The sequence below is a fragment of the Phocoena sinus genome, chromosome 16 (assembly GCF_008692025.1).
Source record: "Phocoena sinus isolate mPhoSin1 chromosome 16, mPhoSin1.pri, whole genome shotgun sequence".
NCBI lineage: Eukaryota > Metazoa > Chordata > Mammalia > Artiodactyla > Phocoenidae > Phocoena > Phocoena sinus.
Window position 1 is genome coordinate 57,894,920 of NC_045778.1, and position 26,516 is coordinate 57,921,435.

The following is a 26,516-nucleotide window of genomic DNA, read 5'->3' on the forward strand; positions in this document are numbered from 1 at the left end:
AGTTACACACACACACACACACACACACACACACACACACACAGAGTGCCCTTTCTTTGTGCGCATGTTTACTTCCAGGTGTTTTCTTTTCCTCCCTCCTTCCCTTCCTTTCTTCTCTTCTCTTCTCTTCTCTTTCTCTATTTCTTCCTTTTCTTATTGTTAGTTGCTTTGTTATTGTTTCTCAAGTAAGGTGCCTTTATTTATTTTTTAAATGGCAGCCAGTTTTGGCTGTGGTAAGGACAAACCAAGTCAAATGGGGCCACTGAGAAAACGGTTCCTTGGACCCTAGGGACAGTAGTGGTAGAAGGGACAATCATCGGACAGCCCCAAGAAGACAAATATTCTGGGATAGGGAACTCAGACCTAGGTGAAATAGGAGAGAAGGGGGAAGGGCACAAACTTTAAAAGAATGACATAGCCCAAAGAGATGACATAAACTGATTAGAACCAAATAGGTCCAATATGCCATTGTAACACATCAGCAAGCTAAATGACAAACCCACCAGCACCATGACGTTCTGAGACTGACCATCAAAGATTAAAAAGTGGGTGGTGACCCAGTTCCTGGAAATCTCTGCCCCTTCCCCAAAATAGCTAGAATACTCCCCCACTCATTAGCCTATGAAATTACCCGCCTCTATAAAAACTGATAACCCCATACCCTGGTGCCCTTCTCACCTTCTGAGATGGCCCACACTCTGTCTGTGGAGTGTGTTTCTCTCTAAATAAATCTGCCTCTTACCACTTTGTCCCTCACTGAATTCTTTCTGCGATGAGACATCAAGAACCTGAGCTTCATTAAGTCCTGAAACCAGGTGTGTGATCTCAGTTGGAAGACTGGGTTTTGGCCGGTTTCAAGTCCTGGCACATAGGTTCAAGTCCCAATCTGAGGAACATAGTTTCATTTGTATAGCTGTCCTGGCTCCCTCCTCTAAACTGCTGCCCCTCAGAATTGTTCCCCTCAAAAATTGTCTCTTGGGACTTCCCTCATGGTGCAGTGGTTAAGAATCCACCTGCCAATGCAAGGGACATGGGTTCGAGCCCTGGTCTGGGAAGATCCCACATGCTGCGGAGCAACTAAGCCTGTGCGCCACAACTACTGAGCCTGCACGCCACAAATACTGAAGCCCCTGCACCTAGAGCCTGTGCTCTGCACCAAGAAAAGCCACCGCAATGAGAAGCCCATGCACCGCGATGAAGAGTAGCCCCCACTCATCACAACTAGAGAAGGCCTGTGTGCAGCAACGAAGACCCAACACAACCAAAAAAAAAAAAAATTATTAAAAAAAAGTTGTCTCTTGCTATATGGAGGAGATTGCATTTGATTTAAGGGGTTATTCTTCAACATCAAAGTTCTGACTCTACCTCCCCCACAGCCACCCCCCAGTCTGTCCCCAGACCTCTCTTGGGCTGACAGCCTGGCTGTCTGGATTACTCTCTGTTTATCTACTGATTAATGTGCCTCATGTGGAAGCTTCTTTCAGCTGCAAGGCCCCAGGGATTTCCCCCTCCCTGAATGACCTGCCCTGCCCTGCAGGGCTGTCTACATTCCAGATCTCATCTTCCCCCACACCCCCATACTGTTGCCAAGAGAGCCCTGAAGTTAGTATATATTTTATGTTTTGTTTCCCTTACAAATAGAAAGCTTCCTAAAGGCAGGTCCTCTCTCTTGAGATTCATTTCTTTTTCTTTAATATTTTATTTTTGGCTGTGTTGGGTCTTCGTTGCTCTGCGTGGGCTTTCTCTAATTGCGGCGAGTGGGGGCTACTCTTCATTGCAGTGCACGGCTTCTCATTGCAGTGGCTTCTTTTGTGGAGCACGGGCTCTAGGGCACTTGGGCTTCAGTAGTTGCAGCACGTGGGCTAAGGAGTTGCAGCACGCAGGCTCAGTAGTTGCAGCACGTGGGCTCTAGGGCACACAGGCTTCAATAGTTGTGGTGCGCAGGCTTAGTTGCTCCACGGCATGTGGGATCTTACCGGACCAGGGATCGAACCCATGTCCCCTGCAATGGCAGGCAGCTTCTTAACCACTGCACCACCGAGAAGTCCCGATACTATTGTTAATAAATGCATTTAGGCTCTGGGGTTAGACTACTTGCAAGAGAATCTGTATTAGTTATCTATTGCCACATGACAAATAACCCTCCAACTTAACAGCTTAAAATAACAACAAACATTTATTATCTCATATGGGTCAGGAATTCAGGAACAGTTTAGCTGAGTGTTCTACCCAGTGTCTCATGAGGTTGTGTTCAAGATGTTGGCTGGGTCTGTAGTCACCTGAAAGCTTAACTGTGGCTGTTGGATCTGCTCCAAGATGCTTCACTCATGTTATTGGCTATTTGGTGCTGACTATTGGCAGAAGGCTTCAGTTCCTTGCTCTGCGGACCTCTCCACAGGGCTGCTTGGGGTTCCTCATAACTAAGTACCTTGTTTCCCCCAGAGCAAGTACTCCAAGTTAGTAAGGCAGAAACCACAATATTTTTTATAACCTAGCCTTGGGAGTCACCCTCCATCATTTCTGCAGTATCTCATTGGTTAAACAAATCAGCCCTATTCAGTATAGGAGGGATGTGAATACCAGGAGGCAAGAATTATTGGGTGTCATCTTGGAGGTAGACACCACCACGTCTTTGTTCTTCTTACTGCATTGTATCAGGGACACACAATTTCAATTTGCCCCATTCCTGATGATGTTCACCTTACTTTTTTTTTTGGCCGTTCTGTGTGGCATGCAGGATCTTAGTTCCCCAACCAGGGATCAAAACCGTGCCCCCTGCAGTGAAAGTGTGGAGTCCCAACCACTGAACTGCCAGGGAATTCCTGATGTTGTTCACCTTGATTGCTTGTTTAAAGTTATATCTACCAGGCTTCCCCACTGTGAAGTTACTCTTTTCTTTTTCAAATCATTAAGTATTTGGGGAGACATATGTCCATTATTCTTTGAGTACTTCTTTGTGTTCTGGCACAAAATGTTCTAGGCTCATCTTGTATTTTCCTTGTCCTAGCTCTGGAATCAGTTATTTCCCCAAGGAACACTGATTTCTTTTAGTGGAGAATGGTACTTAGAAGCTAAGATCTGGACGCTAAGTGTACTTATTGTCACTGGGTATTGCTGCTCCAAGACCCTCACAGTGGGCAGAGCTAGAGAATGTATGTATGTAACCAATCTCCCATTGCTGCTGCTAGCTTCTTCCTTCACCTGGATGCCCTTACCACACCAGTTGGGCTCCAACACCCCATGCCAGATCACCTCTCAGCATGGACACCAACTTTGTTCTGCCCTATGTAATAGTTTTAGGACTAAATTATTCAGGAAGGAGAAGGTCCAAACTGAGCCCATCTTGATTGTATATGCAAATTATACGAAATTTAGAGCTATTAATTGTTAACATTTATTGAGTACTTACTATGTGCCAGGTAATGGTCTAAGAACTTTCCATGAACCTTCACACCAGCCCAATGAGATAGGAACTATTATGGTCCCTGTTTTGCTGATGAGGCATAAAGAGGTTAAGTAACTTGCCCAAGGTCACACAGTTACCAGTGAGATATAGCAGAACTGTTTTATTGGACTTTTAGAACATATCCTTCAAAAGGAGGAGGTATCCTGTGTCCTCCACAGCATTTTTCTGCCGTAGGCCCGGAACACAGATATTGCTAAATGTCCTCTGGGGACAAACTGCCCCCAGCTGAGAACCACTGGTCTAGAACAACATTAATCGAACCTAAGGAAAGTTACTTCTTGATCGTTTGTGCTAAGAATGAAAGAAAGGGGGTAAACATAATCCAGAAGGGCAGAACATGCAAAACTCTCATTTCTTTGTGCAGCAGAGATTGCTGGTTGCCTATTCCAACACCCATTAGAAGTGCATTTCTTTAACCTTTCTCCTCCAGCTCTATGCCCCACCTGCCTTTGCACCCATACTCTCTCCCTTCCATTTCTGTCACTGGAGGCTAATCCTTCCAACTGGATTTCATTCTTTTTTTTCTCAGGACCTGACTCCATCATTACGCCCTCCTCTTTCTTTTATCTTCAACCTTTCTCTCTCTAATGGATCCTTTCTATCACCATTTAAATATGCTCAAGTCTCCCACTTCTTCTTATTCCCCAAGTTTTAATTTTGGAAATTTTCTTTAATTAATTTATTTTTAAATTTTTTATTTTTAATTTTTTTGGGCTGCACTGCATAGTTTGCAGGATCTTAGCTCCCTGACCAGGGATTGAACCGGGGCCCTCTGCAGTGAAAGCACAGAGTCCCAACCACTGGACCGCCAGGGAATTCCCCATATTTAGTATTTTATTTTATTTTATTTTATTTTATTATTATTGGCTGTGTTGGGTCTTCGTTGCTGCACGTGCGCTTTCTCTAGTTGCAGTGAGCTGGGGCTACTCTTTGTTGCAGTGCGTGGGCTTCTCATTGCGGTGGCTTCTCTTGTGGAGCATGGGCTCTAGGTGCGCAGGCTTCAGTAGTTGTGGCTTGTGGGCTCTAGAGCGCAGGTTCAGTAGTTGTGGTACGTGGGCTTAGTTGCTCCACGGCATGTGGGATCTTCCTGGACCAGGTCTCAAACCCGTGTCCTCTGCATTGGCAGGTGGATTCTTAACCACTGTGCCACCAGGGAAGTCCCCAGAGCAGAATTTTAGAGTTTAAAAGATCTTAACCTCCCACCCAAACTGAACCCTCCTAGACAATCCTGCCTCTATGTTTTCAGACAATATGGTCATCCTGCCTCTATGTTTCCTTTGTCAGGACAGCTCTGATTACTAGAAAACTCTGAGTCTGAGTCCTATGTTATTACAGTGTGGTTCAGGGAAAATAGCACAGGCCTTGGAGTCAAGCAGATTTGGGTTTCAATCCTGATGATGTAATTTGCTGTATGACTTGAGCAAGTTATCGCCTCTCAGTCTCACTTACTTCATCTGTAAATTAGGGATAATAGTACTTGTTTTTACAAAGTTACTCTATATTTGAGATTATGACTGTAAAACACCTAGTGTAGTGCCTGGCATAAAGAGCTAATAAAGTGACAGCTGTTATCATCATCATCATAATTATTATCCCACCCAGTGGTCCTAGTTTGCCCTATAGAGCTATATACATATGCATTTCAGTACTTTCAAATACTTGAATTTAGCTGCCATGTTATTCCTAAGCGCTCTTTTTTCAGAGTAAGCATCCATCAATATTTTTTCTTTCAGTTATCTTGTCCTTGGCTACGCTCCTGCATATGATGATTATAGAACATGGTGCCCATAACTGAATAAAGTACTCCAGGTGTGAGGACTTCCCTGGTGGCGCAGTGGTTAAGAATCTGCCTGCCAATGCAGGGGACACAGGTTTGAGCCCTGGTCCAGGAAGATCCCACATGCCTCGGAGCAACTAAGTCTGTGCGCCACAGCTACTGTGCTCTAGAGCCCGCGAGCCACAACTACTGAGCCCACGTGCCACAACTACTGAACCTGTGTGCCTAGGGCCCATGCTCTGCAACAAGAGAAACCACCGCAATGAGAAGCCCGTGCACTGCAACAGAGTAGACCCCACTCGCCGCAAGTAGAGAAAGCCTGCACGCAGCAATGAAGACCCGATGCAGCCAAAAATAAATTTATATAAAAAATTAAATTAAACAAAACAAAGCAAAAAACCCACAAAGTACTCCAGGTATGGTCTTAGTGCTTTAAAACAGAGTAAAACCATAAAACTCTATTCCCCAGACACTAGTCTCTTCAAGTTGCCTAGGATTGCTTTAGCTTTTTTGGCAATCATGTCACATACTGCCTTAGTCCTATGAGAAGTTGCAGGTAGTTTTCATATGAATGAGTTTTGAGTCTTCATTTTGCAGTAGTGTAAACCTTTTTTTTTAAAATTCAAGAGTAAAACTTTTTATTAACTTAAAGTCTATTATGTATTAGGTATTGTGCTGAGTTCTGAGGATGTAGGGGTGAGTAGGACAAAGTATCAACATACTAGAAATGTAAGCTCCATAAGACTGGGTCTATTGTGTTCACTACTGAATCCCCCCCATCTCTTGGCACAATGTCTGCACACGGTTATATGCTGTTTGTTGAATGAAAGAATGAATAAAATAGTTTACAATGGAAAACTTCCTTATAACCGAAAAGGTATTTCCCTAATTCACTTATTTTATAAACTCAGGTATTTTGTACAGCGTATCACTTTTAGCCCAACCCTAGTGTTTTTTCCACTTAGGTTAAACCCAATTTCCAAAATAAATTCGTACTGGCCCTTTTAAGGCCAAACTAAATACTTACATGCTTTATTTGCTGGATGGCCATTATATTCCACCATTAAAGCCCTTTTGCAAGTACCCATTTAACCCTTAATGCAGGGCTTACATCTCAGGGTTAGCAGTAGAGGCCATGGTTTCTGAGTGCTAAACACCCGAGAATTTCCTGAGCCGAGTTCTATTCGGCCCTGATTTACTGTGGATTAGAATAAGGTGACAGGCAGAAATGTGCGGCGATGACTTAGGAAGACCTTGAAATTCTGCATTAGTCTATAAGGTGCTGCCAGGTGCCCATAGGCCAAACGTCTCTGGGTTGAAATCCGTCCCGCAGACGCCAGACATATGAATTTTGGGGGCGTCCAGTTTTCTACAACCACAGTTAGGGAGGCCCTAGGACCTTTGTCCTCTCACAGTTTTTTCCAGTATTTGGGCTACAGGTGAGGCACTGGTCGCCATCTTGATATCAATTGCCAGGCAAGACGCCACTGGCGTCGCTCGGTAACCACGGAGACACCGCTGCCCCTCCCATTTCCCAGCCCTAGAAGCTGTAAACTACGATTCCCATACGCTGATTCTCTACTTGACTGCCCGTTGTCTAGATTCGGCTTGTCAGCCACCGCGACCCTACCGCAGTGAACCGCGGGAGTTGCAGTTCGCGGTGTGGCCTCATTTTTTGCGGCGGGAAGTCCCAGAACTACAAATCCCGTGAGCCAGCGGGCTCACGCACGCGCACGGAACAGCTGATCCTCCCTGGCCCCCCTGCGGGTGCCTGAGAGGTAAGAGGGCGGGGCGAAGGAAGAGGAGGCGGGATCCGGGCTCTGCGTTGGTTGCGGCCTGGCACCAAGGGGGCGGCCTCGGCGGAGTGCGGACTCGGTGGCCGTTGACGAGTATGGACCCGGCCGAGGCGGTGCTGCAGGAAAAAGCGCTCAAGTTTATGGTGAGGAGAATGTGCAGGCCGGGGAACGGTGGAGGCGGTGGCGTTGGCGGCGTCGCTCAGGCTCGGGTCTGGGCCGCCATCCCGCTGGAGGAGGGGGCAGGGGGACCCTGGGCCGAGGCCGGGGCCGGGGGCGGAGGCGGCTGAAGGGACGGGACGGGAGTTCCTGGGAGGTAGGAGGGGTTGCGGAGAGGACCGGGAGGTGGGGGCAGCAGCTCCGCCATCTTGTGGATGAGAGGCCAAGTGACAGCAGGAGCTTAATCGGGGAGGGGCTCTGGGCGGCGCGCAGGGCCCTGGAGGGAAAGGGGCGTAGGGACAGTTACTGAAGAGCGGAGGAAGCCAGGAGGAGAGACGCCGTGAGGCCGCTGGCAGGGCCTTCCTTGTGTGAGGGTTACGGGTGAGGCCCGGGAGAAGAGGTGCATTCAGGAGTGGGGAAGGGGAGCGCGGGATAGTGGGAGGAGAGATATTGGGAGTGGGAGGTGGGTGGGAAACGGGCAGCGCTGGGTGCAGCTGGATCCAAGGTTAGAGGAGAAAAAGACAGGGCTGGTGGGAGACATAGATTTGTAGAGTTAGGTGGGAGAGAGAGCCTTTGCCTTCAGGGTACAATCCCAGCTTGGCCAAACTAATATTGACAAACTCTGGAAAGGACTAGGCCTTACTTAGGAAGAAAAGGACTGGGGATGGGGATCTAGCGCTATGATGACAGTCTCTGGGAATGGAAAGGGGTTGACTAGGAACCAGAATTACAAATATCAGGAAAGGGGCTACATCCTCTAGTTTGAAAGGAGAAAACAGGAGAGGTTCATTGGCTGGGGAAACCTAGGTACAGGAGATTAGGGGCAAAATTAATAACTAATAGGGTAAAACAAAACTTAGTGCTAAATTGTAGAGATAGTAAAATGAGGGGACCGGATGCTGTACTACTTTCTGGGAAAGGAAAGGCCATGGAGAAGCCAAAGACCCATAAGAAGTGATAAGATCAATGGAGAAATTCAGGAGATAAAAGGGGGAATGCAGGTAGTGAGGAATGGCTGATGTCAGGATTGGTAGTTTTGAGTTTTAGGTTGAAGCACAGTATGAACTTGGACTGGATTTTGTGGGTGTGTTTAAATCCTTTGGAATCTAGTTCTTTAACTTTGAATCATGCTTTTCTGTTTTTGATATGTGTATGTTTGGCAAATTTGTGGAGTCTGATATTTGATGCTTTTAATCTGATGCTTCATTTGTATATCCTAGATGTAAAACCAGACTTTGTGGTTACAGAATGATGGGTTGCATAGACTTACTTCTGTCTTAGCAGGTGGCCATAGAGACGTTGATATTACTTGCAGTCTAGTTTTGTTTTTTCCGTAAGTAATTGTAACCTGTCACTCCAAATCTTATTTCTTTTGTCAGTTATTTTGTGTCTTTGCCTGAGATACCCAAATTTAAACAAACATGGACACTAACCTAATTGAATTTAGGCTTTAAACTGTCCCATTTACAAGAATACTGGTTAAATTTACTATGACTTTACTTACTTTGTATTAGTACTTTCAGAAACACCTAACTAAAGTTCAAGTGTATCTTTAATAAAATTCTGTTAGGCCTGAAGAAGGTTCTTGAGTTTCTACCAAATTCTAAAATATTAAGAAGAGGCTTTGAAATTTTTTTGGACTATAGAAGTGAGAGGAAGTTGCTTTGTATCTACAGCCAGCTTCTAGAATTGAGTCAGAAAAGTGGCAGTTGCTTATTTTTGTTTTCCTGCTTAGAGATTGACTCAATCCTAATCTTGACATGTATCAGGTTTATGGAATAATGTGGTTTGAAGATCATAAAGAGACATTATGAGATCATCTTCTTTACTCCCCATTAGACGTCAGCCTAGGAACATTTTCAACCAATTGATCTCTGCTTGGCACCAGTGAGTTGTTTTGATAATGGTCTCCTGATTGAGTTAAAGTTGAGCTAGAAATGGCCATGTAGTAGTTTACAGCTTTTGGGACACCACACATTATTAAATGTTGAGTCAGTTTCCATAGGGAGAAACCAATTCTTCTTCAGTTTTACAATAGTTACTTTCATTTTTGACCTTGCCTGCTATTGTGGCTGCTGTTTGAGCAAAGGCCAACTGGAAGAGGGTCACCAAGAATGACACCTTAGGGCTTCCCTGGTGGCACAGTGGTTGAGAGTCCACCTGCCGATGCAGGGGACACGGGTTCGTGCCCCGGTCCGGGGAGATCCCACATGCTGCAGAGCGGCTAGGCCCGTGAGCCATGGCCGCTGAGCCTGCATGTCCGGAGCCTGTGCTCCGCAACAGGAGAGGCCACAACAGTGAGAGGCCCGCGTACCGCAAAAAAAAAAAAAAAAAAAAAAAGAATGACACCTTAATAACTGAAACAGAATGGAGAGTTAGAGATTTTGTATTCCTTTTTAGCTCAGTAACAGTCTTATTATGAATCTGAGTAAGTCACAACTTGCCTTTGATCCCATTTACCCTGTTATAACATGTCTGTTTCCTTAGTCAATTGAGATAGGAAGATATTTTGTGTTTGCACCTAGTAATTAGTGCACAGTACACACGCAAGGATTATCCTTTTAATAAAATTGAAGTTGTTGATAGTATTTGGCTTTATTTTGTCCTTATCCCTTCCTTCAGTTGTGAGTTGTGAATGATAATTTTTATACCGATGCCTGATTTCCACTGTTTAAGAAAATGTAGGGCTTCCCTGGTGGCGCAGTGGTTGAGAGTCCACCTGCCAATGCAGGGGACACGGGTGCGTGCCCCGGTCCAGGAAGGTCCCACATGCTGCGGAGCAGCTGGGCCTGTGAGCCATGGCTGCTGAGCCTGCATGTACGGAGCCTGTGCTCCGCAACAGGAGAGGCCACAACAGTGAGAGGCCCGCGTACCGCTAAAAAAAAAAAAAAGAAAATGTAAAATTTGTTTAAAATAGCAACATGAAATGATATTCTCTTTCATGAATTTTGTTCATTATTATATTGACATAGTACTTTGATTAGAAATTTTATAATAAAATCTTATCAATGAGACTGGTAATTCAGATTTGACCATAATTCACACATGGTCTAGACTTAAAGTTTACCTTTGGATTTTTGAGATATATCTATCTGTCTATTCTTCTGTATCCTATCTGTCTATATGACAAGTTGAGGGATGAATTTGAAGGTTTTTTGTTTGTTTGTTCTGTTTTTATTTTTGGCTGCATTGGGTCTTCATTGCTGCACGCGGGCTTTCTCTAGTTGTGGCGAGCCGGGTCTACTCTTCGTTGTGGTGCACAGGCTTCTCATTGTGGTGGCTTCTCGTTGTGGAACATGGGCTCTGGGTACACGGGCTTCAGTAGTTGTGACACACAGGCTCAGTAGTTGTGGCTCGTGGGCTCTAGAGCACAGGCTCAGTAGTTGTGGCGCACGGGCTTAGTTGCTCCGTGGCATGTGGGATCTTCCCGGGGCAGGGCTCGAACCTGTTTACCCTGCATTGGCAGGCAGATTCTTAACCACTGCACCACCAGGGAAGTCCCTGAAGTTTATTTTTTTTTTATTTTTTTATTTTTTTGCAGTATGCGGGCCTCTCACTGTTGTGGCCTCTCCCACTGCGGAGCACGGGCTCCGGGCGCGCAGGCTCAGCGGCCATGGCTCACGGGCCGAGCCACCCCGCGGCACGTGGGATCCTCCCGGACCGGGGCACGAACCCGCGTCCCCTGCATCGGCAGGCGGACTCCCAACCACTGCGCCACCAGGGAAGCCCCCTGAAGTTTATTTTTAAATGGACAGGATAAACCAATCCCAGGATCTTAGAACTGGGAAAATTTGACGCATGCATGAAATAATTTTAGGACATATAAAATAGTTTTTTAAAGAATTGAAAGATAAGTGAAAGCGTAAAGGGTAACTTGCTGTGTAACAAAGATAAATCTGTGGTTGACTGATGCATTTTCTGTTTCACTTGGTGTTGGCTGGGGTGCCAGCGTTTCTGGAATGTTCAAAATGGTCACCTTCTGTCATGGCTGGCCACTGGATGAAAGTTCAGCTAGCAGTAAGGCCTTCTGTCCTCCTTTATGTGGGCCTCCTTTCTCCAAATGGCCTTTCAATTTCCTTAAAGCATGATGCCTGGAGTCTAAGAAGGAGCATTCCTGGAGATAGGAAATAGAAACCAGTCAGCCAGTTCTCCTAAGTCCTAGGTTTGGGAGTTGAGAATGTTGCCATTGGTCGAAGACAGTCAAGGCCAGCCCAGAGTCAGAGGGAGGGAAAATAATCTCTACCTGTAGACAAGAAGAGAGGTATGCAGAAACAGAGAGAAACTGCTGGGGGCCATGCCCTTTTGAGAGTGGCTACCACAGATGCTATTCTAGTTGGATGCTCAGGATAAAAATACAAATGGGATCAGCCAAATTTGTGGGTAATAACGCTAGGAATGCTTTGGAGGCATCTCTTTTTTGAGGTTAACTTCTTAAGGAACTAACATGATCTCCTGCATGACTTGTCTTAATAATGTTACTGTAGAGATAATACTGAATGAATTGATAGGATTCAGGAACTTTTCTTTTTTGCCTGAGAACCATATGTATCTAAAAGCAAGAAACTGCATTTTAAAATAAGTATTCAGATTTCTCACTATGTTGGGCTTTTCTTTAAATCAGTGAGATTGATTACCAGCTGGTTGGATGGACATTTGAAACTAGTTCTTAGTTTGTCAGAATTTCTATATATCTGTTACCTGTTCTCAATTTAAATTAGCCTTCAGTTTCTTTTCTGAATACTCATATAGGTATTGGGGTATGGAATTACAAATTAATGATAATTCTCTGCGCTCATTTTCTTGATTCATGTTTGTAATGTACATAATAAATTATTGGAAGTGAATTATTAGATTGGAGTAAAAATTCTTCTACTTTGAATGATTACCAGAAATTTTTTTTTTTTTTTTTTTTTTGCTGCATGTGGGCCTGTCACTGTTGTGGCCTCTCCCGTTGCAGAGCACAGGCTCCGGACGTGCAGGCTCAGCGACCGTGGCTCACGGGCCCAGCTGCTCCGCAGCATGTGGGATCTTCCCGGACTGGGGCACGAACCCGTGTCCCCTGCATCAGCAGGCGGACTCTCAACCACTGCACCACCAGGGAAGCCCTGCCAGAAATTTTTTATTGCTAAATTAGAAAATGAACTTTCAAAGGAGACTACTTGTTATTCTATATTTTTTGTGTATTGTTTAAATCCTAAAAGAAAATAATTGGTTAAGAATTTTTTTCCCTTTCTAAAGGGAGATGGTACATTATGCAAGATCTTGATCATGTATAGATAAAATTATTTGTGGTAAATGGCATTACAATTAAAAAAAGAATGAGAATGAAGAAAGAAAAAAGGATCTTTGTGTTATTAAAATATTTTAAAATACCATGTGCTTTCTAGCAATATTTTAATACAGCATGAAGGTGCTTTCTAAATGTATATAATAAGAATTCACTGTGGATAAAGTAGAAAATATTTACCAATGTTTAACAACTTGGTCACTATAAAGAAAACTGCTTTCTTCCTTAATAAATCAATCCCAGCATCCTAACATTGGCAGTGGAGGAGGGGAAAATCTCTATGGGAAAGGTCCACCTGATCTTACCATTTCAACTAGTATTCCGTAAGATTCACCTTGTACTGGGGAATCTCTGGATAATTCCCTTTAGATTTCTGAAGCCTGATTGAAAACAGAGCTAGAACATTTTACAGAAGACTCAGAGATAACAACAGAAGAATAGATACTGAGAGTAATTTTGAACTAAGAATATGATTTGTTCTCTGGGGCACTACAATCATAGTTCCTGGATTGCCTTTGTATGTGGCCAGGGTGAGGATGGGGAGCAGGGGAGCAAAAGCCACAGAGCTGGGAGAGAATTCCTGCCTGCTTAAGGTGAACACTTTGAGTTGGAACTTCCTTCTGAGGTCTTGCTCCTTTCTGAGATTTGGCTCTCCCTTCAGGGTATACTTGCCTTCCTATTCCTAGGCTTGTGACTGACCTGACCTGACTCTGTCTGTGTCAATAATAGGATAACCACAGTAGAAATGGGAGGGTTGTGTTTATTTATTTTTCTTTGTTTTTTTTTTAAATATGATCAGCCATGAATAGCTAATATGTATTTACTTAGTGTTTACTGTTTGCTATTCTAAATTCTTTACATATACTATTATTTCACTTAATCTTCCCAATAATCCTGTAAGATAGATTCAGTACTATTGTTACTTCCATTTTCAGATGAGCAAACTGATTCCAGGGAGGTTAAGTAACTTGCACAAAGTCTCTCTGCTGAGCAAGAAGCCTGAGATCAAACCCAGGCAGTCTGACTTGAAACCCTCACTTGCACTGTGTTTCATCCTTGAAGAGCAGAGAAACAATGGAATATGATGGCACATTTCTTTGCTGGTCTGATGGGCCGGAGTGGAGAGTTACTGTCCAGACTTATATATAGATTTATTTTATTTTTTTTTACCTTTTTTTTTTTTGCGGTACGCGGGCCTCTCACTGCTGTGGCCTCTCCCGTTGCGGCGCACAGGCTCCGGACGCGCAGGCTCAGCGGCCATGGCTCATGGGCCCAGCCGCTCCGCGGCATGTGGGATCTTCCTGGACTGGGGCACGAACCTGTGTCCCCTGCATCGGCAGGCGGACTCTCAACCACTGCGTCACCAGGGAAGCCCTATATATAGATTTCTGATCATTTGAATTACTGAGGAAACGGAGTTGTCACGGTATCATTGTATCAATTGGCTATTGCTGAGTAATAAAGATCCACAAAAAGTCATGGCAATACAATGATAGTTATTTATTCTCATGAATATGTGGATTTGCTGAATATTGGATGACATAGACTGAATTTTGTTGGGTCACTCTGGATTTGGCTGCTCACTCAGGACTGTTCCACATGTTATTCTGGGACTCAGACTGTAGAGGCAGTGACTTCCCAGGCAGAGCTGTCCTCATAGCTATAGTAGAGGCACAAAAGAGCAAGCCCAGTTGTTCAAGTGCCTTTCAATCATTGGTTGTATTATACCAGCTGATATTCCATTAACCAAAGTAAATCACGTGGTCAAGTCAAGAGGTGGGAAAGTATACTCTGCCCTTAGAAAGAGTGGAAGAGAGAGCAACTTGCACAATAATTTACTATAGTAATAATAATCTAGTATACTTGATTTATAGAAGAATGATAAAATGCTTACTATTACAACTATTGTGCTTTCTTTCTGCTCTCCCTTGTTGGCACTATTCTGACTTGCACTTTCACATTTTGGTTACTGAACAACACCTAATGGTTGGATACTTCCAGAATCACAATTTAATACAGCAGGTGTCTTTGTATTATGTCATGTAGAAAAAAAAAAAGTGTAAAGAAATAATCAGAATCTTGACTTTAATCCACAGTGATGCCCTGCAAAGTTCATCAGTATCACAATTCTTTTTTTCTGTACTTGGGAAGGATAAGGTTGATGTCACTCGAGTAGCATTTGTAACAGAATTTGAACTGTAACAGAATTTGAATCAAGGTCATACATAATGCCCTTGGTATTACGTTCAGAGCTCTTAAACTCCTTCTCTGAACGTAAACTTAAGGCTGCAACGATATTTTCTGATGTCTGGGGGACTTTCAGGCTTTCACTGAAAAGTCATGGAAACAGAATTGTAGCATGTGGATAATGTTTTTGCAGCATGGACATGTAAATCCTTGTACTTCTTAGCAAGTTCCACACTAAACGGTTAATGTGCTTTTTGTGAAATGTTAGATTATGGGTAATATTTCAAAATATTTGGCATCTGAAGATGTATTAGGAAACACACAAAAAAAGCATCACTTAGGTGATTTTTTTCTTTTTCTTTTTTTTTTTAAGAAGATGTTGGGGGTAGGAGTTTATTAATTAATTTATTTTTGCTGTGTCGGGTCTTCGTTTCTGTGCGAGGGCTTTCTCTAGCTGTGGCAGGCGGAGGCCACTCTTCATCACCGTGCGTGGGCCTCTCACTATTCACGGCCTCTCTTGTTGCGGAGCACAGGCTCCAGACGCGCAAGTTCAGTAGTTGTGGCTCACGGGCCTAGTTGCTCCTCAGCATGTGGGATCCTCCCAGACCAGGGCTCGAACCTGTGTCCCCTGCATTAGCAGGCAGATTCTCAACCACTGCACCACCAGGGAAGCCCTGACTTTTCTTTACTATATATTCCTTAATGTTTTCTACATTTTTGACGGTGAATATGTATTGTTTTTAATCAGAAAAATTAAAGTTTAATATATTTAATGTATACATTTATAAAACAAGTACCCCAAATGAAGACCTGCGCTTGAACATGGACTACAGTGTAGCAAGTGTACTGGCCAGTGGACTTACAGTGGTGGCTTGAATAGACAACTGGCTCTGAGCTCATTTTCTTAACTGAAAAGTCTTAATTGTTAGTCCTACCTAGTTAAGAAGGGTCTCTCTTTCTCTCTTTTTCCCCCCCTCTCAGTTCATTTTAAATTGTAAATTGCCATGTATAATGTGTTAATTGATAAATTATGCTACTTAAACTCCTATATGTATCCAAGTTTTCATTGGAAATTTAGAACTCTATGGTCCTAAATTGTGCTGGAGCACTGCATTTTCCTGTTAAGTAGTACTTGACAAAATGAATGAGTTGACAACTGAAAACAAGGCATGCCGTGTGATTTGATAAAAATATAAACATAAACCGAGGGCAAAACATTATGTTACACGTGGAGGGAGCTGGTTATGGGGGCAGGAGGGGATGAAGACACAAAGTTAAGTATTATAAAACTTCTGTCTTCCCTAGAACTTCACAGTCTGTTGAGAAGATAGGCATTTATAAATATCTCTTAAGGCACACTTTGGTAAGTGCCAAAATAGAGGCACAAAGTGCTATAGAAGTTAAGGGAGGGGAAATTAGTTTTAACTGGAAAGATCTTTGGAAGGTTTGAAGAAGAGAGCTTCCTATTGGTCTTGTGGAATAGATAGATTTTGACAGACTTGTTTCTGAAGTGGGAAGTTCCAGGAAGAGGGAGTAGTTTAGGTAGAGGCCAGAAGATCAGGAGATGGCCAGCACAATGTGAGTATATGTGTATGATTTGAACATAAGGTGAATAGCAGACAAGAAGGAAAAGATAGATTGGGAGCCTAGGGAGTTTGGATTGAATCCAGTTTGTATTTAAGAATAATATTATAGTGTACTTGGTATGTGTCTATATAAGCTTTTATTGAAGTAAAATAAGTATACTTTTTAAAGAAATCATAAGTATACAGCTCATTGAATGTTTACCCACTGGTCACTTCTGTGTAACTATTATCTTATATTTGTAGATTACTTTTTGCCTTTACTGGTTTTTAACTTCACATAAATGGAATCACTCCAGTATATATTCTCTAGTGTCTGGCATCTTTTGTCCCACATAAGAAGATTCATTCAGGTTGCTGTGTTAGGTGTAGTATGTTCATTTTTATTGCTATGCAGTATTCCACTGTGTGAATATACTTCAAATTTTTAGCCATTTTATTGTTGATGGACGTTTGGGTTATTTCCAGTTTTGGGTTACTGTGAATTGTGCTATTATGAATAATCTTGTACTTGTCTTTTCTTGTACATATGTACATATTTCTGTTGGGTATATACCTAGGAGTGGAATTGCTGGGTCATAGGGTATGAAAAATGTTTAGCTTTAGTAGAGTCTATGAATTTTTTCCATTTCATACTTTCTACAGCACCATATGAGTTCCAGTTGCTGTACATTCCTGTAACATTTACTTGCTACTGTCTTTTTTCACTTCAGCCATACTAGTGGGTGAATGGTATTATTTGACTGTTTTAATTTGCATTTCCCTAATGACTGCTGTAATCAAGCACCTAAAAAGATTATTGAGGTTTTTGGCTTTTTAAGGTTTACTGACTGTTTAGATATCCTCTTTTTTGAAGTGTCTGTTCAGGCCTTGGTCATTTTTTTTTTTTTAATTGGATTGTCTGCCTTCTTCTTATTGATCTATTCCCTATATTCTGAAAAATACAATACAAATCTTTCAACAAATATATGGTTCTTTTGTAGGAATGTGTGTTTTGTTTTCAGATTTTTTTCATTTAAGAGATCAGTAAAAAAAAAGTCACAAGATTTTGTGACTACAAAATACCTACACAGGATTTACAGGGTTAATGGTTTTTTTTCTTACACAACCAATACTTGAAGAAGAAGCACCACTGTCAGCACCATTTTATAAATGAACGAAGGAGATTTTTAATGCCACAGAAGTAGAAAACACATAATCTCAGAATAAAGGAAACTCTTTGAGGTAGGCAAAATAATGCCTTCCCCCCACCCCCCATCCAAGATAGACACTCTAATCCCAAGAACCTGTGAATATGTTAAATTGCAGGGCAAAGGAGAGTTAAGGTAACAGATAGAATTTGGTTGCTAATCAGCTGGCTTTATTTTTAATTTTTTACCATACCACGCAGCGTGCGGGATCTTAGTTCCCTGACCAGGGATTGAACCCGTGCCCCCTGCAGTGGAAGTGTAGAGTCTTAACCACTGGACCGCCAGGGAAGTCCCTCAGCTGACTTTAAAATAGGGAGATTGTCCTGGATAATCCAGGTTGGGCTCAGTGTAATCACAAGGGACCCTAAATGTGTAAGAGGGAGGCTGAAGAGGAGGTCATAGTGATGACGTGTGAGAACTCAATCCACTGTTGCTGATTTTGAAGATGCCGTAAAAGAGCCCTGAGCCAAGGAATGTGAGCAGCCTCTAGAAGCAGGAAAGGAAAAGCTAAGCCTCCAGAAAAGAACATATCCCCGCTGAGGCCTTGATTTTTGGCTCAGTGAGACCCATTTCAGACTTCAGAACTACAGGACTGTCAAATAATAAATTAATGTTGCTTTAAGCCACTAAGTATGTGGTACTTTTTTAAAGTAGCCATGGCAAATTAATAGTCTCTCTTAAGATAGTTAACCTAATTGGGGTGTGTGTTTGTGGATAAAATACACATACATATAACATCACTATATTTATTTTTAGTGTTTGGTAACTACCAGTGCAATTCTTTCTCTTTCTCTTAATATTTTATTTTGAATCAACTCAGAATTACAGAAAAGTTTCAAGTACAACACAAATGATATTTTTTCCTGAATCATTTGAGAGTAAGTTGTCACATCATCACCAAATGCTTTAGTGTATATTTTCTGCAAACAAGGACATTGTATATAAGACAACCATCAAAATTCAGAAATTAACATACAGTACAATTACAGATCTAACCCCTTAGATCCCATTCAAACTTTGCCAGTTGTTCTAATAATGTTCTTTTTTTAAAAAATATTTATTTATTTGCTTACACAGGGTCTTCGTTTCTGCAGGCGGGCTCCTTAGTTGCAGCTCTCCAGCTCCCTAGCTGCAGCACATGGGCTCCTTAGTTGTGGCAGAGGGCTCCTTAGTTGCAGTACACAGGCTCCTTAGTTGTGGCATGCGAACTCTTAGTTGTGGCATGCATATGGGATCTAGTTCCCTGACCAGGGATGGAACCTGGGCCCCCTGCATTGGGAGTGCGAAGTCTTATCCACTGCGCCACCAGGGAAGTCCCTCTAGTAATGTTCTTTATAACAAAAGAGTCTAATTCAGAATCACGTACTGAAATTAGTTGTCATGTCTCCTTAGTCTCCTTCAGTCTGGAACGGTTCCTGTCTTTAACTTTCATGACTATGGCACTTTTGAAGATTATAGGCTAGTTATTTTGTAGAATGATTCCTCAGTTTGGGTTTATCTGGTGATGTTTCCTCATGATTAGATTTGGGTCCTGTATTTTTGGCAGAAATACCACAGAAGTGTTGCTTTATTTTACTTATTGCCTCCTGTTGGGTGACACATAATTTTTGTTTGTCTTACAACTTTTTTTACTTGATTAAAGTGGCACCTGCCAGTTTCTTCTTTAAAGCTAATGTTTTTGTAGTAAGTATCTTGTGGGAAGGTACTTTGAAACCATGTAACTATCTTATTCATTAGATTTTCAATCTATTTCTAACAGAATGAGTTTATGAATTCCTGTTTTATTTGATGGGTTATAATACTATCTTTTACTTATTGCCTACTATTCTTTTTTTTTTAATTTCTTTTTTTTTGGCTGTGTTGGGTCTTCATTGCTGCACGCGGGCTTTCTCTAGTTGCGGCAAGTGGGGGCTACTCTTCGTTTAGGTGCGTGGGCTTCTCATTGTGGTGGCTTCTCTTGTTGTGGAGCACGGGCTCTAGGCATGTGGGCTTCAGTAGTTGCAGCACGTGGGCTCAGTAGTTGTGGCTCGCGGGCTCTAGAGCGTAGGCTCAGTAGTTGTGGCGCACGGGCTTTGTTGCTCCGCAGCATGTGGGATCTTCCCGGACCAGGGCTCGAACCCATGTCCATTGCATTGGCAGGCAGATTCTTAACCACTGTGCCACCAGGGAAGCCCAATCATTATTTCTTTTGACACTTAAATTGTTCCCTGTTTGGCCAGTGAGAGTGCTTTCAAACTGCTTTCTTTGTCTTTGTTATGTATTTCTGTCATTCTTTGAACATTGTACTTTTTTCCCCCAGCCCTGGAATCAGTGATTTCTCTTTTTTTTTTTCTGGTTTCTTTTAGGAGAGAATGATATATAGAAGTCAATATCTGGGTGTTAGGTATACACATTGCTATTGGGTGTCACTGCTCCCAAGTCCTCTCACTGGACAGAGATAGGGAATATATGTATGTGTAAACGTGCATACACATGCGTGTGCACACACGTATCGCTATTTTAATTTTATCTACATATTTATTTAAAACCATGAGTTCACACAGGTATCTCCAATTCTAGTCTAATACAACAAGGTTTATCCAATAATTTGCTTTCCATAATTGTAACTCCCTTTTCTGTTAGTAAGTTGGCTCTCATTATCCTCAACATAATTTCTTTTTTTTTTCAACATAATTTCTTAATCAATCCCCCCTGTATGTGACCAGTCTCTCCTGTTGCTGCTGTTCCTGACACCCATCATGTGGATGCCATCCTCACCTTATCAGTCTCCAAAATCCCATATTAGGCTGCTGCCCCTAGCCCCCATTAGAAGACCCTTCTCATTTCAGGCTCTGATACTGTGCACTAGGTTGCTCTCCTCACTCCATTTGGACTTGAGCACCTTGTGCAGGGCTACTAAGGCTGCCATATTCCTGTATAGACATTCTCTTTATCCTGCTAGGGTTCTGACATCCTGCTGTAGGTCACTGCAGATCCCTCCATCCCATCTCATGTACACACTTGTTTTCCTTGACCCTCACTAAACTGAATACAGATTTTTCACTTTGTAAAACTGAAACTCTGTACCCATTAAACAGTCCCTGGCAATTGCCATTCAGTTGCCTTCAGTCCCTGGCAACTGCCATTCTACTTTGTTTCTATGAATGTGACTACTCTAGATACCTCATAAATGTGGCACCATACAGTATTTGTCTTTTTGTGACTGGCTTATTTTTCTTAGCATAATGTTCTCAAGGTTCGTCCATGTTAAGGCATGTGTCAGAGTTTCCTTCTTTTTTAAGGCTGAATAATATTCTGTTGTATGTATACATCACATTTTGTTTGTCCATTCATCTCTTGCCAGACACTTGGGATACTTTTACCTTTTGGCTATCGTGAATAATGCTGCTATGAACATGGGTCTACAAATATCTCTTCAAGACCCCAAAACGCTTAATTTTTTTTTTATCTTGATCTTTTGTTGACACTTTTATGAATTCATCAGTTTTCCATCAGAGTTCTGAAAATGCTTTTTCATTCAGTTCAGCAGTATAGTCAGTTACCAGAAACCTGTACTTGTCAGAGTCTTTTCCATGAATATTTTACCTTTTACATTTAGATGTACAGTCTGTCTGGAATTTTTATGTTTGATGTGAGGTAGAGGACAGAATTCAGTTTTGTTTTGTTTTTCATCTGTTGTGTTGCATGGTCACTTTTGTCATATACCACCTGTCTATATATGTGTGTGGGCTTGTTTACAGGACTTTTCTGTTCCAGTGGTCTATTTATCCTTGTGCCAATATCATACTTTCTTAATTACTATATTGTTATACCAATTCTTGATATTGGATACTGAATGTCCCTCAGCTTTTGCATGTCCGTATATATTGGAATCAGCTTAATTTCCACAAAACATCCTCCTATAACTTTTATTGGAATTGCATTGAATCTATATATAAGTTTGGGGAGAACTGAGATCTTAACACTATTGAATTTTATAATCTATGAAAATGGTATATCTTTCCATTTTGGGGGTCTGTAATTTCTCTGTGTAGGGGCCTTTATATATCTTTTGTTAGATTTATTCCAGGTATTTGGTGTTTTTAGATGCTATTTTTAAAATTTAATTTTCTGTTTGTTGTTGAGTGTAAAGGTTTTTTAAAACCCGAGCTCCATGACCTCCATTCAGTATAAACACATGGGAGTACTTTTTTCTGAAAGGTCTATAATTTACGTCTGAATCTGATTCCCACTGGGGGCAATAACAACAAAGAAGATTAGAAGACCACTTTAGTTATTTGACTTTGAGTGGATTGGACTAGGGACGGGGGGAACAGACAGGCAGGGAGGCTGCTTAAAGACTATGTAATAGTCTAGGCAAGAAGCCACGTGGGCTTGAGCTAGGGCAGTTGGTATGGAAAGAAGGAAAGATATTCAAGGAATATTCTGGAGATACAGTGGGTAAGGTTTGCCTGGAGTAGGCTAGGAGAAAAGAAAAAGAGAAAAGAGAAGAGTAAAATATGGCTGGTGTCAGGCGTGTTCAGGGCGATTAGTTAAAGGGAAGGTTGCCATAGCAGTAGGTATGGCAAAACAAGTATTTGGTGGGTAAAGATATTGGAATAGTCCCTAACTTTAATAAGGAGACTAAATTTAAGATATACATATAGGGTTTCCCTGGTGGGGAACCAAGCAGATAAATATCCAAGCAGATTTGGGGACTCAGAGAAGTTTAGAAGGGCAGGATATAATTTTAGAGGGGAAAATAGTGACAAGGAGTCTGGGTGCAGGTATTCTGGGGAGATTCAGTAGGCAGACAACATCAGTGAGTACTGAAAAGAGGCAGCAAATCCTCTGTTTCGAGTTTGGGCTCAGAAACAGAACTGGAATACCCAGCAAGGAACTAAAGAATTCAGTCTACTCATTAGTGCCCACTGCAGTAGTACTATACTTTATTATTTGGAGAGCATGTTAACATGTAGTGCAGATTCTCAGCTCCTCTTCCCTCCACTTAATTTAGTAGACCTCAAGAATCTGCATGTTTAACAGGCATCTCAGTGTTTCTGATAGAGATATTTTTCAGATCACACTTTGACAAAATGTCTAGACTGCTGTGTCCTGGCCAGTGTACCAACACAGAGGGAGTGGGGGAAATATTGTGCCTAGAGCCAGAGTAAAAGGTGAAGCCTTGTACATGGGGAACATAGCAGGAAGCAGCTGAGTTAACTGGATTCAAGAGTGGAGGCAGGTCGTAATCATTTTAGTATGTAAGTATGTTAAATCAACATGTTGTACACCTTACACTTGCACAGTGTTATGTCAGTTATATCTCAGTAAAGCTGGAAAAAAACGGTGAAGGCAGAATGAGACAAACTTCATGGCAGAGGCTTAGAATCGCTTTGAGTTCCAACTGATTAGTAATAAGTTGGTTTCTAAAAACAATTTACTTCTGGGTGCTGTTTGCAGCTGGAGAATTTGGTGAACCATAGGGGCAGAAAAATTAACAAGATAATGCCATTTATAAGAGATATATCTAGTAGAAGAGCAATAGCAACATCCCCAAATGTGGCCACTCTAGGTATGTTAAAATCACGTCACAATAAACTGGTAGTCCCTGCTGGTGCTATGAAAAAGTTGTGGATAGTTCTCACATTACTTTTATTGTTAATATTCCATGACCCTATTACATACATGAAGATAAATGACAACAGACTACCTCAACAGTTGTTTCATAGTGCTCTTAAGGTAATGTCTTGAGGTAATGTCAAGGAATGAAGGGAGAAGTTTGAGGAATCATTGAAGTGTTGCTTAAAGCAATAGGCATAACTGAATGGTAAGGAAATTTATGACGAAAGATTCGTCTTTTGTACAATTACATAGACTAGAGTTGTTCTTTTGAGCAGGGTCCTCAACCTGACCTCAAGTGAGAGGCACAAAGCCACAGGCTTTCTGGTGAGTGAGAAATTGTCTGAAAAGGTCTTTTTATCTTCATCCCTTAGATTAAAAGCAGCATCAGCCACAGCATCAGAGGAAGATGTAATTGATACAATTAAATGAGGTAAATGTGAAGCAGCTTTCTAGTCCATAAGGATATAGTGGTGGTAATACTTTTACAACAATACTCTAGTTCAGGGCTTCCCTGGTGGCGCAGTGGTTGGGAGTCTGCCTGCCGATGCAGGGGACACAGGTTCGTGCCCCGGTCCGGGAAGATCCCACATGCCGCGGAGCGGCGGGGCCCGTGAGCCATGGCCGCTGAGCCTGCGCATCTGGAGCCTGTGCTCTGCAACGGGAGAGGCCACAACAGTGAGAGGCCCGCCTACCGCAAAAACAAAAACAAAAACAAACAAACAAAAAAACTCTAGGTCAAAATAATTCACACAGATTTCCGAGGTTTATTGAATAGACATTCCACCCCTATTCCATTTTACTGTTTAAACGTGTATTTATTCATGTCTGCTGTGTGCATGTTTTTGGTCTTGGTTTTCTCTTTAAAAAATTAACGTTTAGTAAAATTGACTTTTTTTTTAGTGTACAGGTCTCAGAATTCATGTAACCACCACCACTATCAGGATACACAACAGTTCCATCATCCCCCAAAAAACTACCTTGTACTATCTCCCCATCTTCCTAACTCCTGGGAACTGTGATCTATTCTCCCTCACTTTAGTTTTATCTTTTTGAGAAAGTCATTTAATGGAATCATACAATATATAATCTTTTTGTACTGACTTCTTTCTCTCAGCATAATGCCTTTTAGATGATTCGTCCAAGTTGTTGCATGTATCAATAGTTCATTCCTTTTTATTGCTTGGTAGTGTTCCATTGTATGGAATACGGCCAGAGTGGCCGTAACATTTCGCATTACCACAGCAATGTATGAGAGTTCTAGTTCTCCATCCTTGTCAGCACTTGGGATTGTTAGTATTTTTTATTTTAGCCATTCCAGTAGGCATATAGTAGTATCTTATCGTGGTTTTAATTTGCATTTCCCTAGTGAATACCTCAGTTCTTGATGACTTTATCTGTTGGGCTCAAACACAAAAGCTAGTCATCCTAAGAAGAATCAGAAGAATGGTCATTAGAGTGATGTAACGTTCTGTGAAACATTCTATGAAAGACTTTTGTTAACATTAGCATTCTATGAAAGACTTTTTGTAAATATTTTAGAAAGGAGTTTGTGCTAATGAACGTTCATGGCTTTTCAATGAAGTGAGGGGTACTTTGAAACCTAGTTACAAAGTTTCAAGTAAGCCCTGTGGCAGAATGAGAGAGTGACTTAAGAGTGTTTTTTTCTGGTGGCATTTGGTCTTATGTAGAGCACTTGTGGCTTTTAGACTGAGGAGATAGGCAAATGAAAAAGAAAAATCTCTTGATTACCTGATAGTTTTGTTTTGTTGGCACCGCGTAGCATGTGGGATCTTAGTTCCCCAACCAGGGATCGAACCTGCGCCCCCTGCAGTGGAAGTGCGGAGTCTTAACCACTGGACTTTGTTTTGATGTTATTAGGCATGTCAGTACTTTTCTTTGATACCAAGTCCTCAGTTAGGAAATAGCCTCCGGATTAGAACTTGTTTCCCTGGGAAAATATAGTCCACTTAGAAGCAGTTTCCAGGAATGTATTGGTGCAGAAATAGACAAAGTAGTGACTCATGTGTAGCATTCAGTGTAATTTAGAAAAGATGACTTAAGTAGAGGAATATTGATGCATCTGTTTTTCAAATTGCAGTTAATTATAGTGACAGCTTATAAGATCTACTTCATTCTTTCTTGGAATCTTGCCTAACTTAACAAATTTAGGTTAGAAACGGACAATTTAAAAGTCAAATAGGGCTTCCCTGGTGGCGCAGTGGTTGAGAGTCCGCCTGCCGATGCAGGGGACACGGGTTCGTGCCCCAGTCCGGGAAGATCCCACATGCTGTGGAGTGGCTGGGCCCGTGAGCCATGGCTGCTGAGCCCGCGCATCCCGGAATGGGAGAGGCCACAACAGTGAGAGGCCCGTGAACCGCAAAAAAAAAGGTCAAATAAATTATTCGAAAAGAATCCTGCCTTATCAAATCATGCTTCTAAAGGTTTTTCACACCCTCCAGTCTTATCCAGGTGTGATGTTTTGAAAATTGTTTTGTTTCAGTTTTTATCGGAGTTTGAGAATAGAAACTCCTTTTATGCAGGTATGTATCATCTTTGATTATACGGTAGTCCACTGGATATAGTCCCTCTACTTGACATATACCTACTGCATCAATAAACTGTGTGATCCTAGATATGTTTATATGTGGTCATGTTAAAAAGTGTTTAAGTATTCTTAAATGTGTTTTATCAATATCTTATGGAAAAATACTCATAATCTTTTGAAAGCATTCATGTTAAAAAGAATTAGAAATGATGTTTATCTCATTTGGAACTCTTTCTCTTTCAATGTATCATTAAAGTGCAGGTACAGTATATAAGAGTTCATACCATAGGATCAACTGAGACTTTGGTTTAAATATATTACAAATTATACACGGAAGCCTGCATAAGATCCTACATATTTTTTTTTCCAAAGAAGCTTATTTAAATGGTTCTGTTAAGTGTAGGAATGTAATGATGATTATCTTTTTAATTAAAATAAGAAATCTTTGTTTAAAGTGGCATTCTTTTTTTACGGCCTGTTACAGTCTCTGTAACAATCATTTCTTAAGTCTGAACATTTTATTTCCAGGAATCCATTTATATAAAGCTATGTTTAGACTTAATTAAGGAACAATTCTTACAAAGCTTGTAAATAGCCAGGAAAAAAGGGACCGAAGATAAAACTGACATTCACATTTAACAAAATGATTGTTACAAGGTATGTAATAAGCTATAAAAATACAATAAATCTCTTTTTATAAGAGTTCATATTTTTTGGTTCTTGTTTTCAAGGGTATTTAAGGAGAATATCAAAGCTCTGGAAAGTGACATCTGTTTTGCTGAATGGACTAGTGATAACTTCTTTTGTCTCTTACTGACAGTATCGGGAGTTCTACACGTCTTCTTGGTGTGCTTTCTTTGAAAATACCTTCTAATCAGTTAAGATTGGGATGTAAATTTTATATTGTGCCATAGTGAAAACAAGA

General features: G+C 41.6%; 1 protein-coding gene across 13 annotated transcripts in view; it reads left to right on the forward strand.

The window, feature by feature from the left end:
• The first annotated feature begins 7,049 nt into the window (after positions 1-7,049).
• Positions 7,050-26,516, forward strand: part of BTRC (beta-transducin repeat containing E3 ubiquitin protein ligase) — a 184,449-nt gene continuing 164,982 nt past the window's right edge. For 8 of the 13 annotated variants that reach the window (XR_004346242.1, XR_004346244.1, XR_004346249.1 and 5 more), the window contains exon 1: positions 7,056-7,182. Coding sequence is in view for 1 of the 13 variants with exons in the window: in XM_032608676.1 (XP_032464567.1) it covers positions 7,135-7,182 (48 nt within the window). In the remaining 12 variants the exon portion in view is untranslated. Of the gene's footprint in view, positions 7,183-7,430; positions 7,596-26,516 lie in introns of those variants that run through there. The other 5 variants (XR_004346248.1, XR_004346243.1, XR_004346245.1 and 2 more) reach the window with 5 other exon arrangements.